A 10,273-nucleotide genomic window follows, 5' to 3' on the forward strand; every position below is an offset into this window, starting at 1 on the left:
AGAACGCGCTGCAACTGCCTCTGCAACGCAATGCTGCAAGGCACGCGCAGGGTTCCACTGGAAGTGAATGTAGTTCTGGTGTACCAAAAATGCAATGATGCTGTCGGTGTGATCGAAGCGTAAGGGGCCAAGCCCGAACCATGAAAAACAGCCCCAGACCATTATTCCTCCTCCACCAAACTGTACAGTTGGCACTATGCATTGGGGCAGGTAGCGTTCTCCTGGCATCCGCCAAACCCAGATTRGTCAGTCGGACTGCTACATGGTGAAGCCTGATTCATCACTCCAGTGACTGCGTTTCCATTGCTTCAGAGTCCAATGGCGGCGAGCTTTACACCATTCCAGCCGACACTTGGCATTGCGCATGTTGATCTTAGGCTTGTGTGTGGCTGCTTGGCCATAGAAGCCCATTTCATGAAGCTCCCGATGAACAGTTCTTGTGCTGACGTTGCTTCCAGAGGCAGTTTGGAACTCTGTAGTGAGTGTTGCAATCAAGGACAGAACATTTTTACGGGCTACACGCTTCAGAGCTCGGCAGTCCTGTTTTGTGAGCTTGTGTGGCCTACCACTTCGCGGCTGAGATGCTGTTGCTCCTAGACATTTCCTCTTCACAATAACATCACTTGCAGATGACCGGAGCAGCTCTAGCAGGGCAGAAATTTGATGAACTGGCCTCCTGTGACAGTGCCAAGTTGAACATTTGAGCTCTTCAGTAAGGCCATTCTACTTCCAATGTTTGTCTATGGAGATTGCATGGCGGTGTGCTCAATTTTATACACCTGTCAGCAATGGGTGTGGCTGAAATAGCCGAATCCACTAATTTCWAGGGGTGTCCACATAATTTTGTATATGTTGTGTTCCACGGGAGTTCTCTTACATTTGGGAACTTGAGAGTCCTATTGATCAAACAACAGGTAGGCCTGATCTCCCTCAGTTGCATATGCACATCAACAAGCTCAACAACTAAGGTTAGCAAAAGCGAGATGAGCTAAAAATGTAACAAGGGAAAAGTAGATAAACCCTTAAACCTTTTTAGTAGTTGGCCGTCAAATTTGCACTGATAAGCAATGGTGAATAGTAGCCTGCTCTAACTTCTGCAGATCGCCTGCCAGTGCATGCTCGTCTCAACCCTTGGGAACTTGCCTGCCTGCCCTCCCATTTGATCGTCTTGATCGATGCCAAATACATTTGATAGACAACTAAGATATATGCTTACTGTGGAAAACAGTTGTTCAAGTTTAGCATAGCTAGCTAGCAAAGTGATTCACATTTCTTGCAAGCTAACCAAATGACACCTGCATCTCTAGCTGTTTCCAGCCTTAGTTACATTCGTCCGTACATTTGTCCAAAATATTGAGTCATTGAAACTGAAACGGTGCCCGCCGGGCTGGAGGCAGCAAACAATGTACCAGGCCAGCTGTGATTTACAACCTGATAGCAATATTTGTTGGACTACAAAGAAATGTATTGGTAATTTATATTAAATCATGCATATAACTGCTTCCATCTATTCTACCAACAATGCCTTACTCAACGTCATGGAATTATGAGTCAAATAGAACCTATTTTCAAAACTAGTTTTAAAGTTGGTTTTGTAGCATAAAATAGGAATTGTATATTTTGTAATGGCATTATGATTGTCTGTTTCATATCTGCAAAGTAGATTCTGTCAGTTCCACTTTAAGAACTTGCAGGCCCTCCAAGATAACCCCCAAACCAAGCTGATGCCAAGGTTTAAAGATTATTTCTCACGTCATACACTGACTCTTTCAAACAACACGTACATTAAATGCGTTCTAAATGTGTTGCTTTTCTTTATATCATAGAAACCATAAAACGCAGCATCTGTCAACAGAACGGACAAGCAGTATAGACTACATAGAGTAGAGCATTCATCTTTCCACACCGATAGAGTATTATTAGTCATGTACAATGCATTCGAGATATATTCAGACCCCTTTTACTTTTTCCACATTTAGTTAGTTTACAGCCTTATTCTAAAATTGATTAAATTGTTTCATCATTCTACACACACTACCCCATAATGACAAAGCAAAGCAAAAACAGGTTTGTGTGTWTATATATCTCACATAAGACCCTTTACTCAGTACTTTGTTGAAGCACCTTTGGCAGCGATTACAGCCTAGAGTCTTCTTGGGTTTGACGGTACAAGCTTGGCACACCTGTATTTGGGGAGTTTTCCCCAATTCATCTCTGCAGATCCTCTCAAGCTCTGTCAGGTTGGATGGGGAGTGTTGCTGCACATCTGTTTTCAGGTCTCACCAGAGATGTTTGATCTGGTTCAAATCTGGGCTCTGGCTGGGCCACTTGAGGACATCCAGAGAATTGTCCCGAAGCCACTCCTTCGTTGTCTTGACTGTACGGTTAGGATCGTTGTCCTGTTGGAAGGTGAACCTTCCCCCCCAGTCTGAGGTCCTGAGCGCTCTGGAGCAAGTTTTCATCAAGGATCTCTCTTTACTTTGCTCCATCTTTCCCTCGATCCTGACTAGTCTCCCAGTCCCTGCTGCTGAAAAACATCCCCACAGCATGATGCTGCCACCACCATGCTCCGTAGGGATGGTGCCATGTTTCCTCCAGACGTAACGCAATCGTAGTTTCATCAGACCAGAGAATCATCAGACCAGAGAATCTTGTTTCTCATTGTCTAAGAGTCCTTTAGGTGCTTTATGGCAAACTCCCAGCGGGCTTTCATGTCCCTGTTTTACTGAGGAGTGGCTTCTGTCTGGCCACTCTACCATAAAGGCCTGATTGGTCGAGTGCTGCAAAGATGGTTGTTCTTATGGAAGGTTCTCCCACCTCCACAGAGGAACTCTAGAGCTCTGTCAAAGTGACCATCAGGTTCTTGGTCACGTCCCTGACCAAGGCCCTTCTCCCCCGATTGCTCAGTTTGGCAGGGTGGCCACCTCTCGGAAGAGTTTTGGTGATTCCAAACTTTTTCCATTTAAGAATGATGGAGGCCACTGTGTTTTTGGGGACCTTCAAAGCTGCAGAAATGTTTGGGTACCCTTCCCCAGATCTGTGCCTCAACACAATTGTGTCTTGGAGCTCTAGGGACAATTCCTTCAACTTCATGGTTTGGTTTTTGCTCTGACATGCACTGTCAACTGTGGGACCTTATATAGTCCAATCAATTGAATTGACCCCAGTAAGATTCCATTCAAGTTGTAGAAACATCTCCAGGACGATCAATGGAAACAGGATGCACCTGAGCTCAATTTCCATTCTCATAGCCAAGGGTCTGAATACTTATGTAAATAAGGTATTTCTGTTTTTCATATTTAATAAATTAACAAACATTTCTAAACCTGATTTTGCTCTGTCATTATGGGGTATTTTGTGTAGATTGATGAGGATTTTTATTTATTTAATGCATTTTATAATAAGGCTGAAACATAACAAAATGTGTAAAAAGGGGTCTGAATACTTTCCGAAGCACTATGTGTATACATTTGCCTAGATATTATTTGTATGCAAGTTTGAAAGATGTAGCCATACAGCACAACTTCACTCTGTAGATGTTGGTCAAATGGTTGGAAGATGAGAGAGGATACACATTTAGGCAGTAACAGTTGAAAGTTGTTCTTTAAAATAAAAACAATAACAAACCTCTCCCTTTTACATTCTGGGTCATACGTACATAGGGTTAGCCCTCTCCAAAATCCATCAAGACTTGACTCTAGTACTGACAACGTGTGGGTTTAAAAGGCTTTGAAGGCAGTCACCGTGACTAGAAGGTTCCAGGTGACTACAGAATACAGGATTGGTGTGTGGAGTCCGTGGCTTCTGCTCTGCGTGCTTCCTGTGTTGGGCTTCTTGGCGGCGGAGTGCGGGTGCCCTGTAGTGCTTGTGCGTGTGGAGAGGCCGTGCAAGGGGGTGGAGATGAACACAAACGATGTCTGGTCCCCCGAGCTATTGGCAGACCCTCTGTCTCCATGCGTCCCAGGCTCCAACAACGCAGACTTAGCCATGTACCCAGAAGTGACGACTGCAGCTCTATCCGGTGTGAGGTCTCCACGGCCCAGCTCTCTGTCATCAGCCCCCAGTGGAGGCTCTGTGTGGGACGTAAAGTGCCACTCCCCTCCTGGTGTGGCCAGATGGGCTTGTCCACATGTTGGCCTAGTGTAGCAGGGGCAGCCCAACACGGCAGCACGGGTGTGTTTGGCCCAGAGCAAGAGCCGTGTGATGTTCTCCTCCTCTTCACAAGCCCAAGGGTTATCCCCAAGTGTCAACAACTCGAGCCCCTCCAACCGGTCAAATACCCCCTCCGGCACCCAGGAGAAGCGATTAGCATGCAGGTAGAACCTCCTCAGCCTGGGCAGCCGGTCCAATGATCCCAGGAGGATCTGAACCAGGTAGTTGTGGGACAAATCCACCATCTCCAGATTATGAGGCATGTTGGTGGGCACGGTCCAGAACCGGTTGTGACTCAAGTTTAGGGCGTGTAGGCTGGGTAGGGTGTTGTTGATGAAGACCACCCTCTCCAGCTCGTTGGCTGACAGGTCCAGTACCCTCAGGTTCCAATGGTAGGCCGTGTCGTTCTTGTCCAGTGCTCGGAGCTGGTTGCCAGCGGCCCGGATGTCCCAGAGGGCCCTGGGCAGGCCGGAGGGGAAGCGACCCAGGAGGTTATAGGACAGGTCCAGGGTACGCAGGTGGGCGTAGTGGCCGAGCTGGTCGTCCAGACCACAAAGGCTGTTGGAAGAGAGGGGAGTTCGAATTTTAGAAGTTAGGACCCAACCTGCCGAAGACGAGTATGATGAGAAGAAAGCGGATGATGAGAAGGAAGAAGTGTTTTCCTACCTGTTGTGTGAGAGGTTGAGGAAGCGGATGTTATGCTGCAGGCCTGGGGGCAGCTGTGAGAGGTGCCGTGAGGAGCAGTCCACCACACGGTGGCCCCGGCTGCAGGAGCACACGGCAGGGCAGATAGACAGGACCAGCCCCCCCAGCACCCCCGACAGGAGGAGCAGGAAGAGGCAGGCCAACGGGGCGTGGGGGAGCATAATGAGGGCTCTGAGAGAGGGAGAGACACAGTGAGAGGAGACTCTGGACTGTACCCAAGGACATACATCTGCAACACTTCTTTGCTCTACAATTTATATACTCACAAATGGAAGGGCACAGTTTTGATCCTGTATGGATCTTCGTCAAGACCATCACTCATTCACACACATCTGCAGAATAATAATACTGACAGTTAAATTAGCTACCGACCCCATTAGCATTTAAATATTGATTAGCAATAGCTRATTTAAGTCCAATCCTTGCTAGCTTTTCCAAGCTGCAATTACCAGGAGCTTAAAGGGATACTTAGGGATTTTGGCAATGAGGCCCTTTATCCACTTCCCTAGAGTCAGATGAACTAGTGGATACCATGTTTATGCCTCTGTGTCCAGTATGAAGGAAGTTAGCGTTGCAGTAGTTTTGAGAGCCAATGCTATCTAGCAATAGTACAATGACGGGAAGCCTATGGATATCTGCTAGCATGTTAGTATTACAACAGATTGCTAGACAACGTTAGTTGGCGGAGTATTAGCTACAGTATCACCCTTATTCATAAACGGCCTAGTTTCCCCTCAATGGAATCTCTGTAGAAATTATTTATACCCTTGTCTGGAGCTACTGCTGTTTTGAGATAGCCTTTGATGCATAGCAGCCTCACCGATGGGAGAGGGGCAGTAATAAACACCAGGAGACAGCAGTAAAACACTCCACACTGGTTCTGCATCCAGCCTGTAAGAAAGTCATGACTGTGAACCATCTATCATACTTCAAGCACATAATGTGACTATACAACTAACTGGGTAGATTGGACCTCACTAAACCCAGAGCCCTCTCCCCTCCATCCCCTCTCCTCCATATAGTTCCCATTCATGTCATTGACCCCCCTCTGACATTATAACATTGTAACGCCAGGCCATATGCTAACAGTCCTGCTTGAGGGTTTCCCAAACTCTGTCCTCAGGACCCCAAGGGATGCACGTTTTGGTTTTTGCCTTAGCACTACGCAGCTGATTCAAATAATCAACTAATCAAGCTTTGATTATTTGAATCAGCTGTGTAGTACTAGGGGAAAAAACGAAACGGGCATCCCTTGAGGTCCACATAACCGAGTTTTGGACTCTACTATCTAATAGCTGTGTTGCTGTTTACAAGGACCCCAGTCAGTCTGTGTGCCGGCAAGCTTGAGGCCTTGCCAGCGGGTAGGAGCTTAGAAATACTGCAGTGAGAGAGAGCCGGCTGAATTCCTTTAGAGTGGCACACACACACACACTCTCGATCCCACACACGCACACACACACGATTGTGTCCTGTCCTCTCTCACCCTGTCTTCTGGCACAAATGATTGAGTATCTGGGGACAGCGTGTGTGTGTGTGGTTGTATTAAGAAGAGCTTGCCAAACACATCAGTGTGGCAGGTTTTAGCAGTACATGGTAAGCTGAGTGCTCTAAACTTCATCAGGTTATGGTATACTGCAAGTTAGTCTTAGGTTGCACTTAACATTACAATTCATACCCAATATCAAAAAAAACTTGAAATTACATAACAATAAAATTAATGTTGGAGACCGTGCGTGCACCTTATTCGTCTTTGTCAATTAATTGTCTTAAGTTGTATGGCACATTTGTGTCAATCGGTATATTAGTGCTTTCAAAATTCCATCAAGTCTTTTTCTCCAAGGACCCGATCGGAATTTGCTCCATAAATAGCTGTAATATCTAATGGAGATTTCAGCACCGTTGGAGAGATTTAATGAGAAGCCAGAGACTGTCATAGACAAATCACCCTGCTGCAGTCCACTGAACTAGTGTGGTCCAGAATCAAATACATCACTGCTTTGTGAAGCACTGTGTGTGTGTGTCCAGTCATGTGCACATGTGTTAGCATGTACTGTTTTACATGCCATTAGTCACTCACCTGATCCTCTCCATCGCTTCACTCCGTCATCTTGCTCTTTTCGTCCTCTCTCCTTCCCTCGGCCAGCCCTCTCACTTGCTTCCCCCTCTTTTTTTCAGAACAGCAGGCTGGAGAGAGTGATTGTCAAGTCAAATCTGGGGGGTGTTAAGTTGCCCTTATTATTCATGCACCATTTTCTTTTTTGGGTCTCTCCGTTTTTTGCGCTGGCTTTCTTTTGGGGTATTTTTCCTTTCTTTCACATTCTTCCTCACTTGCACTCTCACTTAATTTTTTCTCCCTTGCTCTTCTTCTTTCTCTGGTAAAGGTGGACCCCCACCCTCCTCTCGCTGTCTCTCTCTCTCGTGCTGTGTTGGCGTTGGCCAGTGGTTGGCAGGCTCTCTCGCTCCGTCTCAAAATCCTCTCCTGGGTTGTGGCGTCCTCCAAGCATGCCAGAGCAGGGTGCCCCTGATAGCGCCAGTCATCCTCCACCGCTCCTCTGCAGGCTCCTGATGCACTCAGGGAAAGAGCGGTCTGAAGGAGAGAGAGAGGGGGGAGGGAAGGAGAGAGGATTGGAGGATTGCAGCACAGTGCCTGCCCCCACTGCTGATGATGAGACGGGGAGAGCAGGGGGTGGGGGAACTGTGCTGACTCCAATCTTTTTAGAATCAAGATCCCGCTCACTTGATAAAAGCAATTCTTTCTCCATTATCCCTTCCCCTCTCTCTCTTTTTTTTAAACACATACAGTATACTGAACAAAAATATAAACAACAATTTCAAAGATTTTACTGAGTTAGTTCATATAAGGAAATCAGTCAATTTGAAATAAATTCATTAGGCCCTAATCTATGGATTTCACATGACTGGGAATACAGATATGCATCTGTTGGTCACATATACCTTAAAAAAAGGTAGGAGTGTGGGTCAGAAAACCAGTCAGTATCTGGTGTGACCACAATTTGCCTCATGCCGTGCGACACATCTCCTTCACATAGAGTTGATCAGGCTGTTAATTGTGGCCTGTGGAATGTTGTCACACTCCTCTTCAATGGCTGTATGAAGTTGCTGTAACTGTAACACGCTGTCGTACACGTCGATCCAGAGCATCCCAAACATGCTCAATGGGTGACATGACTGGTGAGTATGCAGGCCATGGAGGAATGGATACTTGTCAGATCCTTGCGAAATGGGGCCGTGCATTATCATGCTGAAACATGAGGTGATGGCGGCGGATGAATGGCACGACAATGGGCCTCAGGATCTCGTCACGGTATCTCTGTGCATTCAAATTGACACAGATAAAATACAATTGTGTTCGTTGTCCATAGCTTATGCCTGCCCATACCATAATCCCACCGCCACCATGGGATACTCTGTTCACAACGTTGACATCAGCAAACCGCTCACCCTGTTAGGGTTCGTTCCTTGGTTCTTGTCAATCATTGGCTCATTGGTGAAATTAGCATTGTGACAATATCTTTAATTAAATCATTAAAAAACCTTTATTAATGCAGTTGCAGACAGAAGTTGACAATCAGGAACATAGCACACATGTTTCCGAGTAAGTTCTGCATCAAAGGAAAGGTCCCATGTTATTTTATTAAACCAGAAGTAATGTCACTGCCTACGTCATTATCTTGACAAAAGATAAATGCTCACTAACAGCGACGTAAACAAATTTGTGCACAACATTTGAGAGAAATAAGCATTTTGCGTATGGAACATTTCTGGGATATTTTGCATGTTGCATTTATATTTTTGTTCAGTGTACATACAAACACGCTAACTCATTCTAATGTGGGCTGTTCATTGAACATTAGTGCCTCGTGCGTTCAACTTTCACATTCTCATAGTCACAGTATGTTCCATTTCCCCTTCACTCTCGCTCTCTCTCACGCTCTCTCTCGATCTCTCACAGCATTTTGTACTCATGCTCACCGTGTTTTAACACACACACACACACACACACACACACACACACACACACACACACACACACACATCTTCACACACACAGTTCCCCTGAATTCCCTGTAGTACTGTACAGATCTGGCAGGGTGACATGGTTCTGGCTGAACGCGCATGGGATGCATAACACACACACACACACACACACTGCCCCCTGATGGCAGCGCTATCTCACATCACAACTGGCTCCTGCAACGACTGGCTGCCTCCACTGGTCTCAGCAGCATATTAACACTGTTTTTGTATTAACGGTACAGATTTTGTCTCACCATCCTCCTGGTCTTCCTCCATTTTCAGCTGCCTTCAGGAAGCACCCTGGCAGTCTGCAATAAGAACAGCTTTTTGCAAATGTGCTGACCCATGAATAGGTGTTCTGTGACTAGTGGCTTTGTTTTACGGCCAACGTTGCTGCGGCCATATTAATACAATAATTTTTAGTGGGTCTGTATTTCTGTAATTCAAAATTCAATTACATTTACATTGGGGGGGTGATTGTTGTAATGATGTTTTGAAAACCGCACTTCATGAATTAATCTCTATGCTCACAGGTCCGTACCCTGTTTGGTTTTAGAGGACTTGTGTGAAAGTAGTTATGTGGTTCTGTCTACCGCTTTCTCTCTCCTATCCTCTTTCCACTCTCCCTCTCCTCTCTCTCTCTGAGAAGGAGTCATAGTTTGGCAGATTGTGTCTGGCCAATATAACATAGGTTTGGGGCTTCTCTCATGGAAATATACACACACAACATCATGCTTATTTTGCTAGGCACTCAGAACTTAGCACCACAGAACAGCTCTGTTCTGCAACTAGCCGTATGCAAGCAGTGAATATTTAATTCTGCACTTCAGCCGAAGCAAACTGCCCTGCTACTGCTGGCAACATCATTCAGTGACTAGCCAGCATGAATTGCTGGCAGTAATCACCATTCACAATTCTCCAGAAAAAGTCTCAGCAAATGCAACCTAGTAAGAAAGACCCTACATAGTGCAGTGCCTGGTGCTAGCACGGTAACACCAGACCAGTCAAAAGTGTGAAACTCTGCATGGCAACACCAATCAGCTGTGTTAGTTTCGGGAGTTCAACCAATAAGCTGTGAGAGTTTGTGATGCGAAACTAATGTGTGCTATTCGCCTCAGATCATTAGATTTAAAAAATGCGTTCTCTGAAATTGACTGTGATATCTGATTGCTATAATTCTGTCATGTTGACAGGTTTGTTATTAAGTTGAAGCATCAAGAGAATTGATACACAAACCACATGTGTTTGTATGAGAGAAAAGGTGTTTTAACAAAAGGTTTCCCACTTTGCAACCTACTTGTGTGAAAACCAACTGTAGTCACAGCACATGCAATTGTTTTAGAATGATAAGGACTGATAAAAGTATGATTTGTAGTCA

At 45.6% G+C, this 10,273-nt stretch overlaps 1 protein-coding gene and 1 pseudogene across 1 annotated transcript; one reads left to right on the forward strand and one right to left on the reverse strand.

The window, feature by feature from the left end:
* The window catches only part of LOC111949596 (neurofibromin-like), a 95,969-nt pseudogene that overhangs the window by 42,952 nt on the left and 42,744 nt on the right, over positions 1-10,273 (forward strand).
* Positions 1,795-7,584, reverse strand: LOC111949593 (oligodendrocyte-myelin glycoprotein-like). Its single transcript, XM_023966893.2, has 4 exons — positions 6,935-7,584; positions 5,124-5,189; positions 4,819-5,028; positions 1,795-4,710 (listed from the first exon to the last, which is right to left on the reverse strand). Exons 2-4 carry the CDS (start codon positions 5,177-5,179, stop codon positions 3,720-3,722), a joined length of 1,257 nt encoding a protein of 418 aa, XP_023822661.1. The 5' UTR covers positions 5,180-5,189; positions 6,935-7,584; the 3' UTR covers positions 1,795-3,719.

The sequence above is a fragment of the Salvelinus sp. IW2-2015 genome, linkage group LG22 (genome assembly GCF_002910315.2).
Source record: "Salvelinus sp. IW2-2015 linkage group LG22, ASM291031v2, whole genome shotgun sequence".
NCBI lineage: Eukaryota > Metazoa > Chordata > Actinopteri > Salmoniformes > Salmonidae > Salvelinus > Salvelinus sp. IW2-2015.